The sequence below is a fragment of the Microchirus variegatus genome, assembly GCF_963457635.1.
Source record: "Microchirus variegatus genome assembly, chromosome: 7".
Lineage (NCBI taxonomy): Eukaryota > Metazoa > Chordata > Actinopteri > Pleuronectiformes > Soleidae > Microchirus > Microchirus variegatus.
Window position 1 is genome coordinate 28,947,184 of NC_139808.1, and position 21,512 is coordinate 28,968,695.

At 37.7% G+C, this 21,512-nt stretch overlaps 2 protein-coding genes across 4 annotated transcripts in view; both read right to left on the reverse strand.

Moving 5' to 3' along the window:
- Window positions 1-2,903, reverse strand: part of tnika (TRAF2 and NCK interacting kinase a) — a gene marked incomplete at both ends in the record, with an annotated part of 50,119 nt that extends 47,216 nt beyond the window's left edge. For all 3 annotated transcript variants that reach the window (XM_083892809.1, XM_083892808.1, XM_083892807.1), the window contains one exon: window positions 2,847-2,903. In XM_083892809.1, the coding sequence (XP_083748935.1) occupies window positions 2,847-2,903 (57 nt within the window). The remainder of the gene's footprint in view (window positions 1-2,846) is intronic.
- Window positions 2,904-6,377: 3,474 nt separating this feature from the next.
- Window positions 6,378-21,512, reverse strand: part of pld1a (phospholipase D1a) — a 44,842-nt gene continuing 29,707 nt past the window's right edge. The window contains exons 10-26 of the mRNA XM_083893087.1: window positions 20,887-21,036; window positions 19,576-19,659; window positions 18,269-18,350; window positions 17,416-17,526; window positions 17,139-17,324; window positions 16,838-17,051; window positions 15,796-15,924; window positions 15,577-15,695; window positions 14,065-14,178; window positions 12,211-12,321; window positions 12,029-12,117; window positions 10,523-10,636; window positions 10,403-10,452; window positions 10,177-10,311; window positions 8,725-8,878; window positions 7,426-7,543; window positions 6,378-7,316 (exon numbers count right to left, since the gene is read on the reverse strand). Of these exons, the coding sequence (XP_083749213.1) occupies window positions 7,092-7,316; window positions 7,426-7,543; window positions 8,725-8,878; window positions 10,177-10,311; window positions 10,403-10,452; window positions 10,523-10,636; window positions 12,029-12,117; window positions 12,211-12,321; window positions 14,065-14,178; window positions 15,577-15,695; window positions 15,796-15,924; window positions 16,838-17,051; window positions 17,139-17,324; window positions 17,416-17,526; window positions 18,269-18,350; window positions 19,576-19,659; window positions 20,887-21,036 (2,185 nt within the window). The 3' untranslated portion in view covers window positions 6,378-7,091. The remainder of the gene's footprint in view (window positions 7,317-7,425; window positions 7,544-8,724; window positions 8,879-10,176; window positions 10,312-10,402; window positions 10,453-10,522; window positions 10,637-12,028; window positions 12,118-12,210; window positions 12,322-14,064; window positions 14,179-15,576; window positions 15,696-15,795; window positions 15,925-16,837; window positions 17,052-17,138; window positions 17,325-17,415; window positions 17,527-18,268; window positions 18,351-19,575; window positions 19,660-20,886; window positions 21,037-21,512) is intronic.

Below are 21,512 nucleotides of genomic sequence, written 5' to 3' on the forward strand. Positions count from 1 at the left end.
GATTTATTCAATAATTCTGATTTTCTGAATTCAGATTTGATTTGAAGTCTATTTTGATTCATTTACTGTAGATTTATGACAAAATAGTTCAATTAACTTAAGAGTTTAGTAGTACATACATACAGTACAGTACATACAGAGACGACACAACAATGGACAACGGAGGACACAAACATCTAAGTGTGATTAGGCTTAGTCCAAATTTTCTGGGGAATTTTTGAAATGCTAACATGCTAATTTTTTTTTTTTTTTTGTGTCTAAGTCACACATAGTTATTCCAATTTGAACCAAACTTGGTACACATGTTGCAATCATGATTCCAAACACATTTCTAATGTACTTCCATTAGCTCCGCCCACCCAGAAGTCGGCCATTTTGGAAAAACTAAAAAAATGACTAGTTTGAGCTAGCCCCGCCAAACTTAGCACACGTGTTCTAGACAAGTTAATGATTAAAAGTTATCAAAATATTTTCTCTACCTCAAAAGGCGTGTCCTCAGTGGTCCAACAAAGTTGACCTTAAATTTCAGCTTAAATTTTTGTTTTTTTTGGTCTAAGTCAAACATAGTCGTTCCAATTTGAACCAAACTTGGTACAAGTATTCCTGTGTTTTTGTTTTTTTACTGTAGGCAATAATAAACATTATTACTGGCGCTTTAACTGACTTTTAACCTCCTATTTAATGTTTTACAGTTGGGAATATATTGCGAATATATCGAAAATCGAGGACGACTGAGGCGACTTTTCCTCCAACTTTAAACACTAAATAGTTTGAAAAAGACTGAACCACGGCAGGTTATCAAAAGTACTTTATCAAATATATACGTTAAATATATAAGTGATTATTTAAAGGTGCCATATGTAAGAATGTGGCCAAAAACGGTTACTACATTCAAATTCAAAACACCGAGGTCTTTTAGGTTTCGTTTTCTGACGTAACTGGCAACCCGTGGTTGCTCGGCAGCTGAGACTCTACTGACTGCAACGGTTGGTAGACGGCAGTAGGTGGCGCCACATGACACCGAAACATGATTTCAAAACATAAACATGATTTGCAGTCTGCAAAATATATATTTTTAATGCAAATATTTTGTCTGTACTGTTGTTGTTGGTGAGTTCAGTTTGTTATATGAACATTATTCCTGAGTCTCTGTGACATATTAGGAGGATTTTATGGCTTTAGTTGCTTTAGATTTATTACATAATGCACCTTAAAAACATAGTATTTCAGAGTTTTTATGGGTTTCTTTAGTGGGAATAACTGTTGCTGAACTGCAGGAGAAAACAACAACAAAAACAGGAAGAAATAGGAAGAATGAACTTTTATAAATAAGGTGTATAAATAGATGTTGCTTGTGGAGAAGAGTGTGTTTAATTCCCATTATTGACATGTTATTTACAGTTGATAATGTCCTTTATCATTTGAAGGCGATAGAAAAACAAGGACTTTTTGCTTCAAGACACAAACTTACAGACATGAATCTGCAGAATAGTCGTCAGTTTCCTTGTGTGAATGTTGAAAGGGTGTGAAAAGCATCACAAACAAACAGCTAAGACGTCTGTATAGCTAAAAGTCGTAGCTAAAAGTCTGCATGAGGAGCACAAACAGTGTTAGTGACAGACATCACCTGCTGCTGCAGCTGCATTGTGCTTCACTCCTGTGTGATGTGGTCTGGTTTTGTCAGAGCAGCAAACAGCAAACAGGTCTTTGGGTTTCTCTGATGCAGCAGCAGCAACGTTTACTCGTGTGCAGCATGGCAGACATTAGAAACACACACACAGATATACACACACACACACACACACATACACAGTAAGCCCAGCGGAGCGAGAACATGGTTTATCCACGCATGAACTCTGTGCTGTGATGTGGTTTTGCAGGCAGCTCACATTTGACCAAACAAAGAAAAAGAAACAACGGCTTTTGCAGCAGGAAAAAAAAGATGATTTTAACACACACTACAGGTGACACACACACACACACACACACACACAGCAGCAGCAGCAGCAGTGTGAGCGGGGAATTAAAGGTTAGATTCCTCTGCTGTCTGAGTTTAGGGCCTTTAAAATAAATAAAAGACGATACACAAACCAGGTCAGCGTGCACACACACACACGCACGCACACACACGCACACACACACCATCAACCTCCCTGTTACAGACTTGAATAAAGATAAACCTCACAGCTGCAGCGAGTTAATGTCTATCTATATATACAGCATATACACATATACACATGCATATATATATACATATATATATATATATATATGTACACATATATACAAATGCACATATATATATATACACATATGCACATATATATATATACACATATGCACATATATACATACATATATATATACATATACACATACATATACATACATATACATATATATACATATACACACATATATATACATACACACACATATATATACATACATATACACATATATATACATACATATACACATATATATACATATGCACACATATATATACATATACATACATATACACATACATACATATACACATACACATATATATATATACATACATATTTACATATACATACATATACACATATACACACACTGTGTCAGTCAGGTGCAAGGAGAAGAAGAAGGAGAAAGCAGCGCGTGCACACCGGAACACACACACGCGCGCGCGCACACACACACAGGAACACACACACACACACACACACACACACACACACACACACACACACACACACACGCCGGCTAGCTTGAACTCGTCCACACACACACACACACACACACACACACACACACACACACACACACACATGTCCGCTGTCACACCATCGTCTCACCCTGAGCGCGGACAGGTCGATCTCGTCCAGACTCCGGGCCGGAGAGTCACTCGCCATGATGACGGAGGAGCAGCCGGAGGTCCTTATGTCCTGGAACGGCCTCTCTCTGCTGTCACGACGGTGTCTCCTCTGTCTCTGTCCCCGCTACAACCGCCACCAACCGCCGCTACCGCCGCCACCAACCGCCGCCGTCCGCTACCACCTGGAGCCTCACTCTCTCGCGCACAGTGATGCCTCGAGATCAAATAATAAACCCCTCCCTCTCTCTCGCGCTCTCTGTCTCGCGCTCTCTCTAAATACTGGGTAAGAGCGCGAGGTGCACGGGCCGCTCCGGGTCCATGTCTGCGGGCTGTGAGGAGAGGACGGAGCGGTGTGTTCTGCTGCTGTGACAGCCGGAGAGGAGGAGGAGGAGAGGGGAGGAGAAGGAGGAGGAGGAGAGGAGGAGAGGAGGAGGAGGAGAGGAGGAGGAGAGGGAGGAGAGGAGGAGGCAGCGCAGTGGCACAGCGAAGCCACGCCTCTTACTGGGCGGGGTTTAATCAGGAAGTAAATGGGACTCCCTAACTTTTCCCTTTTTTTTGCCCTTCATGTGCCAATTTACTGAGACTCATAGATTATTAGTGCCACATGTAAACAAATAAAACAGCATCAATACTGAGATTAAAATCAGGATTATATGATATTAAAGTCAGAATAATGAGATTAAAGTCATAATTATGAGGGGAAAAAGTCAGAATTATGAGATTAAAGTTGAACTGATGAAAGAACTATGAGGAAAAAAAGTTGTATTTGTATGTATAATTATAACATTAGTCAGATTTATGAGAGGAAAAAAAAGTCTGATTTATGAGATTAAAGTCATACTTATGAGGAAAAAACCCATAATTATGAGAGTAAAGTCAGAATTAAGAGGGAAAAAATCAGAATTATGAGATTAAAGTCAAAACTATGAGGGTGGGGGGAGTCAGAATTATGAGATTAAAGTTAGAACTATGAGGAAAAGAAGTTGTAAAATTATAAGAAAAAAGTCAGATTTATGAGATTAAAGTCAGAATTATGAGATTAACGTCAGAACTATGAGGAAAAAAGTCAGAATTTTGAGATTAAAGTCAAATATATGAGAGATTTAAAAAAAAAAAGGCAGAATTATGATCTTAAAGTCAGATTTATAAGGGGGAAAAGTCAGAATTATGAGATTAAAGTCACAATTATGAGATTAAAAAGTGTCAGAATTATGAGATTAAAACATTTAATTATTATCATATTTAAGTCAGAATTATGAGGAAAAAGTCAGAATTGTGAGATTAATGTCAGAATTCTTAGATTAAAGCAGAATTACGAGTTTAAAGTCAGAATTTGAGACTTTTTCTCAGTGACTTTAATCTCATAATTCATGCCATCGTATATGTCTTTGTTTCTTTCAATTTCTTTTAATTGGATGATAATCATATAATCTCAACTTTTTACCAAACTTTAAAACATAAATAATTTTTTTTAAAAATTTTATTACTGCATCATTCACATTTGTGTGATTGTTCCCGAAACAAAACATTAAAAAACAACTTTTCGATCCTTTGTTTATTTGCTAGTCGAGTTACACTGTTGTCAACGAACAGATAGAAAATAAAAATGTCGCCACTGTACAAAAAGAAAAGGTTATTGAACACGAACAGTGGACGTTTGTCACTGAGGAGGGAGATGTTTAGACCGCGGGGTCGTCATGGTTACAGGTGAAGAAAACAGTGGTTTAAATACAAATCCAAAGCCGTTCACACAACAAAACAAAGCCATACACTTAAAGGATAAGTGTCTTTAGAATGTAAAATGATTCATATTCCACAAATATTGCACTGAGAGCAATAGGGTAAACAATACAAATATATATTATATAGCGGAAACAGCAAGAACAATGTTTCAAAACATTATCACTTCGTACATTTAAGAAGTTCATGGTCCCTTAAAGTCTTTTAATACTTCTGTGATTCACAGACTGCCAAATAGTGAGCTGTTCTATACATCCACCTAGAGACTGCCTGCAAAAATAATAAGCTAGTATCTATATTCACCAAGGAAATGACTGCCAAATAGTGAGCTGTTCTGCAAATCCAGCCACAGACTGCCTGCAAAATAATGAGCTGTGCTAAACTTTCACAAACAAAACTGACTGCCAAATAGTGAGATGTTCTATACGTCCATGAAGAGACTGTTAGAGCAACAGAGGAAGACACAAACGGAGATGATAAGATGGAGGCAGATGATTCACTGTGGCGCCCCCTATAGGGAGAAGCTGAAAGAAGAAGAGACAGACTGCCAAATAGTGAGCTGTTCTATACATCCACCACAAGACTGAACGCAAAAATAATAAGCTAGTATCTATATTCACAAAGGAAATGACTGCCAAATATGGAGCTGTTCTGTAAATCCAGCCACAGTCTGTCTGCAAAATAATGAGCTGTTCTAAACTTTCACAAACAAAACTGACTGCCAAATAGTGAGATGTTCTATACATCCATGAACAGAAATGTTGTGAATGAGGACATGAGGACCAACAAGGGAGAGGACAAGGTGGTGGATGATTTGCTGTGGCGCCCCCTACAGGGAGAAGTTGTTGTTGTTTATCAGCTGCACTTTCGCAGAAAATTGTGTTAATTTTTAATTCATTGTTAAAATTGTTTAAAAGACTTGATAGAAAGCTTTCACCGTAAGACTATAAGAGAGTCAGCAGGAGATCTGGAAGTCTCACTTCAAACTGTTCTCCTCTCTAATAAACGCATTTATAAAATGTTAGCACCATCTGCTGGCCAAAGAGGGAATTGTTTCACTGGAGTTTGTCGAGTTTGCAGATTGTCTGAATTAACAACTGCATTTCATTCTCGAGAAATGTGTTGCTCGACACACTTTACTGTCAGAGAAAAGTCACTATTCTGAGATTAAAGTCAGAATTATGAGATTAGTTAGAATTCTGATATTAAAGTCAGAATTATGATATTAAAGTCAGAATTATGAGGGGGAAAAATCAGAATTCTGAAATCAAACTCAGAATTCTGATATCAAAGTCAGAATTATGAGGGGAAAAAATCTGAATTCTGAAATTAAAGCCAGAATTCATAATTACAGAAAAAGTCAAATGCTATTACAAAAAAAGGTCAGAATTCTGAGATTAACGAAAGTCAGAATTATCAGAATTAAATCAGAATTCTGAAATTACAGGAAAAAATCAGATGAGATTAAAAAAAAAAAAGTCCGAATTCTGAGATTAAAGAAAGTCACAATTCTGAGATTAAAGAAAGTCACAATTCTGAGATTAAAGAAAAAGTCAGAATTCTGAAATTACAGAAAGTCAGAATTCTAAGAAAGATGAAAAAGTCAGAATTCTGACATTAAAGAAAAAGTCAGAATTCTGAAATTACAGAAAGTCAGAATTCTAAGAAAGAAGAAAAAGTCAGAATTCTGAGATTACAGAATGTCAGAATTCTCAGATTAAAAAAAAAGTTAGAATTCTGAGATTAAAGCGGAATCTCAGAATTCCCTGTGATTCACTTTGATTTCAGCAGTTACACAAAGTTAAAAACTCATTTTGTCGATAATCACAAAACACCTTGAACATTAGAACAACGGTTTCCTCAGAGCTGAGATCGGTGCATGCATCGTGTTAACGCTGGAGCACAGTTAGAATAAATCATGCGCCGACTTTGAACCAATAAAACCCTCTGTTTTTCTGTCTGCGAGAGATTGAAAAGATACAACACAAACTCCTCTGCGTTCCTATCACGACAAAGCATACGTTACACACTCGCTAAACCACAAGGTGTCGCCGCTGAGGACTTTCTGTTACATCTTTAATCGAGAGCGAAGTATTTATGAGCGCTGTTGTGTCAGATTCTGCGAGGACTCCACCCCGGCGCCTTTAAAACAAAAGCTTTGCCAAATAATCCAGGTTAATCCAACAGTCCAAAGGTGTCCAAAGGTGCGAGTTTGATTCCCAAAAACCCAAAAAGTTCACGTGCCTGTTCGTCACAATTCGATTGCACTCATGAAATGTCTTCTTATTCTTCATACGCGCCCCCAGATTTTAGTGCTTTACACTTTTAATCTGTTAGCACCGTTTCAGGAGCGACACATTCTGAGGGATTCCGTCCACGCCCCGGCCGAGCTGTAATCTGTAATCCGGTACGACGCGGTCCAGAGACCGTCTTCACTCCATTGTTCGACGTGAAAAACAAAGGTTAACGTCACCACGTCCTGGATTTATGTCCACAGCTCGGTGGGAGCCATGGCCTCCTTGGAGCCGACGGAGGGCATGAGGTTGTGTTCGGACAGGAAGTCCAGAGGAAACTGGACCAGGAAGCCGCGGATTTTGCGCAGCTCCTCCTGAGCGCGGCCGTGGTCGGTCTGGGCCAGGCCCGGCTTGGACTGGAACTGCTCCAGCTCGGACATGTTCCTCACCAGAGAGGACGGAAGGCAGCGGAACACCTGAGGGAAAGGATTATCTTATCTTTAATGCTCGTACAGAAACACTGATGCGAGATAATAGATTCATTTAGTATGGGTTAGCTCCGTTAGCTTAGCCCCCGTGACCGACCTTCTCGTAAATGGTGGCGTTGCGCGCGGCCGTGCTCATCCACACTTCTTTATAGAAGCGATCGCTGATGGGGTCGGACAGATCGATGCTGGAGTCCGTGTGACCTCCGAGGATCGTCCTGTTGGAGGGAAAACTGCTTTACACTCTGACGAATAAGGGTTCCAAAAGGGTTCTTCTACAAGGGCTGAGGTTCTACCTGGAACCATTTTTGTTTGGTTGTTCTGTTTTTCAAGGGTTCTTGGTAACACTGATGGTTCCAGTAAGAACCATTTTGATCCAGAGAACCCTTTAAAACCACTTTCCTGAATAAAGGGTTTATGAGTTCTTGGTAACACTAAGTGTTCTCTTATGAGGACAAGCCGAAGAACCTTATATGGTTCTACTTAGCACTTTTATTTCTTCTATTTTTACTTCTTTAATCAAAATATATGTTGTTTTGGTATTACAGTACAGTAACAAGCCATCAAAATGTTGTAAAAATACAACAAACATGTATTTTTACTGCTTGTATGTGATTTATTTGTATCTTTTCTAACATGCAAATGTTTCTTAATCCTGTTAAAATAATTATAATCACTATATTATAAAGTTGAACTCCACTCTCTCAAACACACGTATTACCATAATTATTCTAACTGATTACAAATATTACCGTATTCTTACTGTACTGTAATCTAACAGCAGACACATGAGCATTTGAGAGAATTAGTGACATCAAGTGGTGAAACTGCAACAGTGCAACAAACACAGAGGTCTGTTCTACCACTTTAACTTACATTTTTTAACAATTTTTACTAATTTTAAAATAATGATTTGACATTACATTCCAATGTTTTGTACATGTGTGCTTGATTTTAAAAAGTTATACATTTTTTTAATTTTTGTTTTGATTTTTTAATTAATTTTGTTTTAATTTCCAATGTATTTCCTTGCCTGTAAAGCACGATGAATTGCCTTGTGTAACAATACTATAAACTTGCCTTTAGTGTATAAACACTCTCTCTTTGCCTTTCCAATATGTGGACACTTAAACAAAGTAAATGTGCTCTAGAAAAATTTATCGGCTCAAGATGGCGATCTCCGTAAAGCATGCAAATTCCCCTAAAAGGCTTATTTTCAGGCTTCAAAAACCAATAAATTTATCTTATACAAACATATCTATGGGTAGTATATGGACAGTCTGTTTACCATGACTTCAGAGGACATGACATTATAATAATTAATCAACTATAATTAATAATTAGCGAATGTGGACTCCCATACTGTCTCTTTCACACACACACACACACACAGACACACCTGAAGCATTCCAGACGTAGCTGGAGAGCGTACGGTCCAGCTCCGTACTCCTGGCCGTCCATCACTGAATCCACCTTCTGGGAGTCTTCGACGATCACCGCCACCTCGCTGTCGCGTTTACCCAGCATGCTCCTGTCGTTGATGTTCGCAGAGCCTGAAAAGGAACGCACAACAGGAAACTGAATATTATCTTCATAATGTCTCCATGTCATGTTGAGAATAACAATAAAACAAGATCATGTGTTCTGCTTTTGTTTCATTTAGCTTATATATATATATATATATATATATATATATATATATGTATATACATATATACATATATATACAATACATATACATATATAGACATATATACATACATACATATATACACATACATATACTGTTTATATACACATATATACATTCACACATATATACATATACTGTATATACACACATATATACACATATAATGCATATATACGTATATATACGTACATATATATATATATATATACAATACATATACATATATACACATATATACATACGCACACATATACATATACTGTATATACACACATATATACACATATACTGCATATATACATATATATATACATACACACATATATATACAATACATATACATATATACACATATATACATACATACACATATACTGTATATATACAATACATATACATATATACACATATATACATACGCACACATATACTGTATATATACACACATGTATACATATATACACATACTGTATATATACGTATATATAAATACACATATATATACAATACATATACATATATACACATATATACATACATACACACATACACATATACTGTATATATACATACACATATACATATATACACATATATACATACATACACACATACACATATACTGTATATATACATACACATATACATATATACACATATATACATACATACACATACTGTATATATACGTATATATACATACACATATATATACACAATACATATACATATACATACACATATATACACATACACATATACTGTACATATATATATAAATACAAATACTGTATATATATACATATATATATATATACACATACATATACTGTATATATATAATATATACACACAAAGATTGACCAACAGCATGTGTGGCAAATGGAAGTTGTTGATTGCTGCTGAAGTCTAATAAGCGTGAGCTGTACCTTATCAGCCAGCAGGTGGCAGAAGTGAGCTAAATAACGCTTCCTTTTCAGTATAACACATATTTAAGGAGCGCATTTGGTGGCAGACAGAAAACATCACATTTGTCATGGTGTCGAGGGCAGTGAGTGAGTGAGTGACTGAGTGAGAGCTGAAGTGGCCTGAAATAGCAAAGTGGTAACGACAGTGTGGTGACGACAGTGTGTTGAGGGAGCGACTGACGACACAGACCTATGATGACGGTGTTGTCGTCGGCGATGAGCATCTTGCTGTGGACGTAGATGAGCTCCGTGACCAGGCGTCCCTCCAGCTCGGCGTGAGTCCGCAGACCAGCGAAGGAGATGTGGTTCATCCAGTTGTCTCCCACTGGGATTGAATCAAGACATTATTCCATATATCCCACCTTAATATCAATCAATCATGGATCTTAAACTCTAGAGATGATTCCACTACTTACTCTCCTTCTTCAGCTGGGATATGATGGAGTACTCTCCTCGGATCATGGTTCTGAGGAAGAACAGATGAGGGTTCATTTCCCATCATTTTAATCACTGAATCAGCTCTGAACTGTGTTTACCTGTAGTTGAAGTGCATGACGGCCTGAATGGCGTTGCCTCCGCCCGTCGTGATGTCGCCCTCAAAGCCGGGGAGAAGCGGCGTGACCACGTAGACGCGGTACCTCTTACCCTCCCTGTGAAGAACACACACACACACACACTATCAGTGCTGTAGATATTGCTTGTACTACCATAGTATTCTACTCGATACAGTCAAATCTGGTGTAAATGTACAGAATATTATGTAAAAAAAACAGCTTTAAATCGTCGTACAAGTACTAAAACGGTTCCATTTGTGCACATCCCCACCTACACTCTTAGAAATAAGGGTTCCAAAAGGGTTCTTCTACAAGGCCCGAGGTTCTACCTGGAACCATTTGCTTCTGAAAAAGCCTTTCCCCGAAGAAAGGAACCATTTTGATGCAGAGAACCCTTTACAACCCGTTACCTGAATAAAGGGTTTTAAAGGGGTTCTTGGTGGAACCGTCCAAAAGGCCAAAAAGGGTTCTCCTATGAGAACAAGCCGAAGAACCTTACATGGTTCTACTTAGCACTTTTATTTCTAAGAGTGTAGCAAGTAAAGGTACTGTACCATGCTGAACTGAATTGGAAACACAGCTAAAAGTGACGCTTAATGTAGCGTTATAGCGCGTCAACGGCGGTTAGTGGCTTCAACACATGCCATGTTTTCCAGTTAGCTCCGTTAGCTCTGTTAGCACGCCTACTAGCCGAACTGAAGCTGTCTGTTTATAATACAGCACGTGAGGTCATGTTTACGTGCTGCGGCACCGGAGTCCGGGCACCGTTTACCAGTTAGCTCCGTTAGCTCCGTTAGCCCCTATAGCGCCGTTAATGCGCCTACTCGCCAAACTGGAGCTGTGTGTTTATTAAACGCATACCCTGTTTCCATGACGACCGACCAGGTGAAAAGACGCATGTGACGTCATGTTTACGTGACGCGGCACCGGAGTCCAGGCACCGTTTACCAGTTAGCTCTGTTAGCTGCGTTAGCTCCTATAGCGCCGTTAGCGTGCCTACTCGTCAAACTGGATCGGTCTGTTTATTAAACGCAAGGGCGCGTTTCCATGATGACTGACCAGGAAAAAGACGCATGTGACGTCATGGTTATCTGCCGTGGCACCGGAGTCCGGGCACTGTTTACCAGTTAGCTCCGTCAGCTCCTTTAGCGCCGTTAGCACGCCTACAGCGAAACGGGTGCGGTCTGTTTATTAAACGCATGACGCGTTTCCATGACGACTGACCAGGAAAAAGACACACGTGACATCATGTTTACCGTTTACCAGTTAGCTCCGTTAGCTCCTTTTGTGCCCGTTAGCGCCTACTCATTGAACTGGAGCGGTCTGTTTATTAAAGGAAAAGAGCAGCGCTACAAATAACCTAGCGTACCTGTGTACTGCGTATGTGTGCCTCTGTTTTTTGACTTTTCAAGGAAACGCATTGTGCATTAACACCAACATTGACGTTCTGTTAGCGCATTAGCGTGCCCAGCACTAAAGGTGACGTACTTGTGTGCTCGGATGATTCTCTCAATGATGGCGTCTCCGATCTTGTTGTACACCGTCCTGTTGTCGGTGCAGCTGATGAAGAACTGGTTCTGCAGAAAGAGAAAGGAAGTAGAGATCAGTTTATACACCAGCTTTTTCTCTTTTTTAAATCTCTACATCCTGGCCTTTAGTGCCTGGATTACCTCGATGTAGATGTAGTGTTTGCTCTTGGCGATGACCTGGATGTAGGCATTGTGGATGGACTCCTCGTGGTACTTTATGCCTGCAGACCAGTCTGCAGCTGACCGCAGCACCTTACACATACACACATATGTCATTATTAGAGCGGCAATTCCCAAAGAAATATGAAGAAACGTAGAGAAAAGGGGACGTAAAGCCAACAAGACACATGGTTGTTGACATTCTGTGAGTTATACTAAATTAACTCTGTGTATAAAGGGTAAGAAACCTGCATAATGAGGTCTTGCCTCAAGGAAAAGCACTTTTTTAGCAAATTTAACATTAAATTAATGAGAAACACACTCTATTCTACTCTTTTCTAGCTGCAAACGTCTGGTTTTTAATGGAATACGTACATAGGTGTATAGAGGCCCATTTCCAGTGTTCTAATGGTACATTGTGTTTTCCAAACGCGCTCAACGAATACAACATTTTGAGAAAGAAAGAAAAATTTTGAGATAAAAAAAATAATAAGATTTAGAGACCCACGGTTGGTGTAGTGGTTAGCACTCTTGCCTTTGCAGCAAGAAGACCCGGGTTCCTGGGTTCGAGCCCCGTTTGGAACAACTTCGGAACAAGGGCCTTTCTGCAAGGAGTTTGCATGTTCTCCCCGTGTGTGCGTGGGTTTTCTCCGGGTTCTCCGGCTTCCTCCCACAGTCCAAAAACATGCGATATGGGGATTAGGTGAATTGGTCACTCTAAATTGACCGTAGGTGCGAGTGTGTGAGTGAATGGTTGTTTGTCTCTATATGTGGCCCTGCGATGGACTGGCGAACTGTCCAGGGTGTACCCCGCCTATCGCCCAATGTCTGCTGAGATCGGCACAGCACCCCCCACGACCCTCTGGTGGAGGATAAAGCCGTAGATAATGGATGGATGGATGGAAGATTTAGAGAGAAAAAAAAATTGAGATAAAAATCAAATTTTTAAAAAAATCAAAATTTTGAAAAACATCTCGTCATGTCGTCATGCTCGTCTTTTTCCTGGAAAAACATCTAAATTTTGAGAAAAAAAACCTAAATTTTGAGAAAAAAATCAAAAATTTGGGAAAAAAATTCAAATTTTGAGAAAAATTATATTTTTAAATGTCCTTATATTTGAAGGCAATGCACTTTTTTTCAATGAATCTAACATTAAATGAAATACTCTATACATTGTTAATGTGTTCTATGGTACATTGTGTTTGCTAATGGCGTTAGAAGGCTATTGGATGATTAGAAACCCCTTGTGCAATGATGTTAGCACAGCTGAAAACAGTAAAGATTGTAGGGCAAAATGAATATTTTGAATAAAAATCATTATTTCTAATCTTGTCAATGTCTTTGACTGTATTTTCTTTCTATTTTTAATGGAAAACACAACAAACAATGGTATAGGTGACCCCAGTAGTGTATATACTCATATAGAGATAAGCAGAAATTAAATTAAAGAACACATGATGGACTTTATGATCTACTTTTAGTCCCAACATTCAACTCCAGGGTTTGTTCCTTTAAAGCTATAAAAAGTCAGCGACAAGTGCAGATCCTTGCAGTTATGCAAGTTTCCTCTGGCCCGTGGAGAGTGATTTCATGCTCGGTCTGTTTCATCACTTTCCAGCAGTGTTTACAGACGGCCGTGCAGAGGGTAGAGTGGGAAAGTGGGAGTTTATGGGAGCGCTGAATGTGTTCTTGCCTTCCTCTCTCTGTAATTGGACTTTTTTTGGGTTGGCTTTTATCCCAGTTTCTCATTTCATGTCATTTTTTTTTTTAAAGGCAAAAACCCAGCAGTTAGACCGTGTACTTATTCATGATGTACTTGGCGTGTACTTCTCTTACTTGTACTTTGGCATCGACACTGTCAGGGACTTGGTATCGGAGCTCGTTGGCAGTGGAGTGGGACTTGGGCAGCAGGAAAGGATAAGACAGAGAGCGATACTTTGGCTTCATGATCTGCAAGAGAGGCAGTGAGAGAGAGAGAGAGAGAGAGAGAGGGGGTAAATATAGAGTCAGAGTGAAGAGTAACAGTAAAAGCAGCAGAGAACGTAGAGGTTTGGAGGTGGAGGCATGGAAAAAATGACTGGATTAAGTTCTTTTTTCCAGCGCTGCAGCCAAAAATGTCCTAATATGGTGGCAATTTATGTGTTTTACAGTGGTTTCCCATTGGTTTCCTGTATATGAAGCCTTGTATTTAGCAGACTATGAGAAACAGTTGGTGGTTAAGTTGATCCACATGCCTTTGTGTCTTTATTAAGGTACAGCACATAAAAAGTTAGGGATATTGGACAAGAATATCCCGAAGAAAAGTTCATGCTACAGTGATATTCTAACATGAAAGTAGGGTAATAGAGTGTTTCCCAACCCTGATCCTCAGCTGATCCTCAGGGAACTCTGCCCTGCCATGTTTTAGATGTTGCCCTGCTCCAAAAACACCTGATTCAAATAAATGGTCAGCCTTCTTTCAAATAATTTAATTAGTTTCAACTTTTGTTAAAGAAAAATATCCAAAATTTAATGTTTAAACTTTAGTTTTTTTAATGTAATTTTTCAACTTTTCTTAATTTTTTTTTGAATGTAATGTTTCAACTTTTGTTAAAAAACATTTTTTTAACGTAGTGTTTCAACTTTTGTCAAATAAAAAAAAATTATATTTGAATTATTGTAAAAACGTTTTTTATAAATGTAGTTTTAACTTTTGTCAATTAAAAAAAAAATAACAATAATGTTTCAACTTTTGTCTTTTTTTTCCCAAAATGTAATTTCAACTTTTGTCAATAACATTTTTTTTCCAACTTTTGTAAAAAATAAAATAATTTAATGTTTAAACTTTTATAAATTGTTTTCCCAAAAATGTTATATTTCAACTTTTAACAATTTTCCAAATTATTTAATGGTTCAACTTTTGTTTAAAAATTGTTTGTCAATTAAATAAAACAAATATATATATTTAAATTTTTGTTAAAAAATAGTTTCAACTTTTGTCAATTTAAAAAACTAATGTTTCAACTTTTATCAAATTTTTCCTTTTTTTTTAACAACTTTTAACTATTTTCCAAAAAAAATAATTTTTCAACTTTTGTTAAAAACATTTTTTTTCAAAAATGTCATGTTTCAACTTTTTTTTAAAAATGTTTTTAAAGTGTTGTCTTGGTCTCGTGATGTCAACACGTGAACATCACGATGAAGACGACTGTTTGAAAACAAACCACTGAAACAGAACTTTTAGAAGTTCAATAACTACTGAATTAAGGTTAAAGTGCATTTTAGGTGCATTCTGAAATTGAACCCAAAAGAACAAACATCCCTAACTTATTTTGTATTTTTTTTGAGTAGTGTATAACGTTGACGTGCCTTGGTGAAGTTCCAGCGCTGAATGAAGTGTCTGGCTACATCTCGGGCAGCTCTGCCGTGAACCACGGAGGAAATGTCGTGCCACGGCATCCTTTGAGTCGTGTATCTGTCGATAAAGTCTGCACATGGAAGAAGAGAAGGAGGATGTGACTGAAATAGTTTGAACTTTACTCAAATATGAGGGTATGTATGTGTGTGTGTGTGTGTGTGTGTGTGTACCATCAAAGGGTTTCTCCAGCTGGATCCAGTCCCTGTACACAAAGTTGCAGTAGTCTTTCCCGTGCCAGAAGCGAGTGTTGCCCTGTAACTCTCCCACACCTGTTTTCAGACTCCGCACAGAGCCGCTCCCTTCACACAGAGAAACAGAGAGCGAATGAAATATTGAAGATAAGTGGACGTCCATTCACAGCCTCTGATTCAGCCATTATCACCCACACCATCACATTCATGTAGAAGCCGAGGCAGAGAGAGCGAGAGAGAGAGTGTGTTTATGCCAAAACATAAGAGCCTCTCGCTCTCATAAACCCAACCCTGGTCCTCAGGGAACTCTATGCTGCCATGTTTTAGATGTTGCTCTGCTCCAAAGCACCTGATTCAGATGAAACATTAAATTTAAAAAAATTATCAAAAGTTTATTATATTTATTATATTTTTTGAAAATAATTTGACAAAAGTTGAAATATAACATTAAAACATTACATTTCTTGAAAAAAGATTTTTTTTATAAAAGTTGGAATATAAAATAAAATTAAAAAATTTGACAAAAGTTGAAACATTACATTTTTTGAAAATAAATTGGCAAAAGTTGAAGTATAACATTAAAAAAAATTAAAATTAAAAAATGACAAAAGTTGAAACATTAAATTTTGCGGAAAAATTGTCAAAAATTTTAATATAATATTTTTTTTAATTGGCAGAAGTTGAACGATTCAATTTTTTGAAAAATTTATTGGTAAAAGTTGAAATGTAACATTAAGAAAACATTAAAATAAAAAAATGACAAAAGTTGAAACATAAAATTTGTGGAATTGTTTTTGACAAAAGTTGAAACATAAAATTTTTGATTTTTAAAAAAAAAAAAAAAGTTGAAACATTCAATTATTTTTTTTTAAATTTACAAAAATTGGTTATCAGGCTTCTGCAGAGCTTGATGACGAGCATTTATTTGAATCAGGTGTTTTTGGAGCAGGGCAACATCTAAAATCTGGCATGGCAGAGTTCCCTGAGGATTAGGATTGGGAAACACTGACATAAACGTTACCTGTGCTGTCCACGCTGCTGACGCTGTCCGCGTGCTGTATGTTGTGTTTATGCAGGTGTCTGTACAGACTGAAGCGAACCATCCTGTGGCGGCCGACGCCCTTCAGCTTGGGCATGTCCACCGGCTCGTTGGGCGGCGTGCCCTGCCCGTTGCTTTGGGAGACGCCGTCCACGGGGGACGCAGCCACGTTGGCGTGAGCGTTGGTGGAACCAGCCTATAAAGATCAGTTAATAAAATGACAAAATGTACACCCTTACACCTTTTCTAAGATCAAACTAATGCACAAACACTGCTTTCTGACCTGCTCCAGGGCCACGGAGCGCGTCACGCTGCCGACGTCCGTCAGCCGGTGCTCCCTGTCGTCCCAGCGGCCGTACGCCAGGTCGATCCCGCCCACGAACGCCACCGACTGGTCCACGACGATGATCTTCTCGTGATGCGCCCACAGGTAGACGGAGGAGGACACGTGGTCCGGATGACGCATCACCTGAGCCACGGGTGAATAAATGAGCGATGTATTAAAAAACTAAATAAACGTACGATTGGACGTTTTGCACCATCCTGTCACCGTCACGTACCTTGATGTTGGGATGCAGGTGCAAGAGCGTCCTCTTGCTGTAGCCCGAGTTGATGCCCAGGGCGAGTTCCACCTCCTTATACAACATCACAAAGATGCGAACTCCCTGTTGCTGTTGGCAGAGATTTATGAGTGTTAAAAACTTAGGTTATAAACTGCATTACATTACTTTATAAAGTGATCATTTATTACACTACCATTCAAAAGTTTGTGGTCACTTAGAAATGTCCTTATATTTGAAGGGAAAATCACTTTTTTTCAATGAATCTAACACATTTTGAGAAAGAAATTAAAATGTTGAGAAAAAAAAACACATTTTGAGAAAGAAATAAAAATTTTGAGAAAATGAAATTTGAGAAAAAAAAATTAAGATTCTGAGAAAATAAATTTTGAGAAAAAAAATTTGAGAGAAAACTTAGGGAAAAAAGATAACATTTTGAGAAAAAAAATAAAAATTTGAGGAAAAAAATGTTTAAGAAAAAAATAAAAATTTTGAGAATAAAATTACAATGTTGAGAAAAAAATTAAAATTTTGTGAATTAAATACAAATTTTGAGAAAAATTATAACATTTTGAGATAAAAAATTACATTTTAAGAAAAAAAGATTTTTTTGAAGGGAATTTTTTTTTTTCAATGAATAATATAACATTAAACGAATCATAAATACACTCTATACATTGTTAATGTGGTAAACGACTATTCTAGCTGCAAACATCTGGTTTTTAACGGAATAATAGTGTGGCTTTTAATGTAAAAAACCCAAAAAAATGTAGGTGTAGGTGACCCCAAACCATTGAACGGTAGTGTATATATAAGTGTGTGTTGAGACTGTTTTCTCCTGCAGATGACTCACTGCTTTACGTTTGAGGATACAGTCCAGCCTCCACCTGTTGCCCTCCACCACAGGTCTCTTTAAGAAGATCTCTGGGCTCAGCCTGAACGACAAACGAGGGAGAAAAAAACAGTTAAAACAAGGCTGACGGGATTGTTTTTCCCATATTCATCCTTTATGTTTTTACACCGCCCGCCCATGACATCATCATCGTCTCATGAGTCTCCCACACTGGCATCCTGAGCTCACATGGCTCAAGTTGCATAGACTGACACCTCATTGGTTTAGACCTTAAACCCAGTCATTACTGACTTGGGAGAGCAGGACTTCAGCCACGTCACACACACACACACACACACACACACACACACACACACACACACACTCACACAGTCAGTGGAGAACGGAAAATACAGCGTTTGACTCTTTAGAAACCTGTGATGACATTTTCATTTCAGCTCAAACACAGCAGAGGAGTAAAGTCAGCATCGTAAGCAAATATCATTGTGTGCTTATGTTAGATTCCTGACCTTCTCTGTGTGTGTGTGTGTGTGTGTGTGTGTGTGTGTGTGTGTGTGTGTGTGTGTGTGTGTGTGTGTGTGTGTGTGTGTGTGTGTGTGTGTGTGTGTGTGTGTGTGTGTGTTTGCATATTGACTCAATGGAGCAAATATGACAAATCTTTAGTTTGCAAATGTTGGTACAAGAGTCTGAGAACACTTTGAAATGTATGGCCCCTGATGAGAGCTGAAACAATTCATCGATTTGAAGCTTTTTTCACGATTAAAACAAGGTTTCTGATTGTTTTTAGCTTTTAAAATGTGAATATTTTCCTCTTGATCTCAACAAAAGAGCATAAATATATATAAACACAAGACACGATGTGCATGCAAGCACGTGCAACACAACCAGACTTTCAGGTCACATAATCATTTCTCAGACATAATTCAAAGGAGACAAAGGGGAATGTAGTGCAAGTGTAAACAGATATAGAGATTCTGTGTGTGTGTTTCTATTCTCAGTATGTGGATGGTGCTGTAATTAGAGCTCGAGCCACCGTGGCGGCAGCAGCAGTGCTTTACTGAGAGAGCTGTTGATAACACAGTACATAATGGTATGCGTAACACAACAACATGTACAATAAGAACTGAACTGTGAGTGTGAGTGTGAGTGTCAGTGAATCAACTCATATATCGGAAAAACATAAAGCCAGAGCTGTTTTTCTCTTCTCCATGTTGACACTCCACACACACACACACACACACTCTGACGTCAAATCGCGTTTACACAAAACACACACACACACACACACACACACGCTCCAAACTCACCACCAGTCGGTGATGAAGATTTCCTCCTTGGCCTCCTCCAGAGCGTCAGCCACATCCTCCATGTACGTTTTTCCGTTAACATACCTGCAGTGAAATCACAGAGTTAGGAAAACAAGGAGTGAACATGAACCACAACATGAACAATAACACTCATTAGCTTCAGTCTACACTCAGGGGTCTCAAACTCGCGGCCCGCGGGGGCCACATGAGGCCCCAAAGTCGATATCTTGTAAACTTATTTCGAAATTATAATGAAAACTGGCTGAAATTGACAACTAACAGTGAAAAGTTTTTTTTTTTTTTTACAATGACATTTATCAAAATATTAAATTCAACATTTAATTATGTAGAAGTTTGTCGGGTGTTTCCATTCAATTCGGCATGGCTGCATCTTATTTTGATTTAATATTTTGATTCTGTGTTTGTTTGTTCTGTTTTCATATTCATTTTGCATCATAAATTATGTTTTATTATAATTATTATTTATTATTATTATTTATTTATTTATTTAAAATAAATACATCAATCAATCAATTAATCAATCAATCAATCAATCAATCAATCAATCAATTAATTAATTAATTAATTAATTAATTAATTAATAAAAAAATAAAATTTAAAATTAATTAAATAACCACAGAATAAATAAATAAATACATTAATTAATTAATAAATAAGCACTTTAAATTAATTAATTTAAAAATGTAATTATTTAATAATTAATAAATAAACACAATAATTAATTAATTCAAAATTTTATTAATTAATTAATTAATAATTATGTTTTTGTGAACTATATATAAAAAAACACTTTTACTTTGAAATGGTGTGCAATAGCATCAAAAATATTTTTTTAAATACAACATCATGATGGATTATCAGCATAAAATTTTATTTTCTAATCACTAAAGTCCCAAACTTTTGGAATTTTTTCACTTGACGGCCCCCTCCTGACCAGACTAGAAGTTCACTGGCCCCTCGCTCACTTTGAGTTTGAGGCCTCTGGTCTGGTGACATAACTCTTTTTCCCGCATCAACTCACAGGACACCACAATATAATTTTTCACAAAGACAATGTGGTGACATTATCACTGAGATGATTTAACATCACAGACTCTGCCAGCTGAGGGGGAGAGAAAACTGAAACCTGGCAGAAGAGGACAACATTTCCATAGTTACTGGTGAAGAACGAACAGAGGGAGACCACGGATAAAAATAAGTAATATGTCTTTTACAGCTTATGTTTCTCGCTCCCATTGTGCAGCAGCTTTCTTTCTTGTCGAAAACACGCATTAAATGTAATTAAATTACCATTTCGCCGGGACATTCTCCTGCTCCGCTGCGAACGACCCGAAGCGGTGATCGCGCAGGAAAGCTTTGCCGTAATTCCGTACGAAGGTCTCGACGCTCTGACCCCACCAGCGAGCGTGTCTGTAGCTGCTGCACTTCAACACCAGCGTCCTGCAGAGATTACGTACACGGAGACACACAGATTAACAGATTAAATATACAGTTTCATTGGGTACCATAAAAAGTGCTGTTTATGGTCTGTTTATCAAAGCAGGAACTTTGGAAACCCCATAAATGGATGAAAACCTAGTAAAAAACCAAGTATTTATGTCATCGATTAGTTGGTTTGAAGCTTTTTTCATGTTTTAAAACAAGATTTCTGATTGTTTTAGCTTCTTAAATGTGAATATTTTCTGGTTTCTTTGCTCCATAAATCAAAGAAATCATTAAAAGTGAATAATGTTTGGTTTGTGGATTTGAGAACATCATCATTTCCAGGTTTGAAAAACACTAAATGTCATTTTTTTAAGGTTTTCTGACATTGTATGGACCAAACGATCACTCGATTCATCGTGAAAATAATCCAAAATTGCATAAATTGCAACTCTCGCTGTAATTTATTTTATAATTAAAATACATTTTTCTTG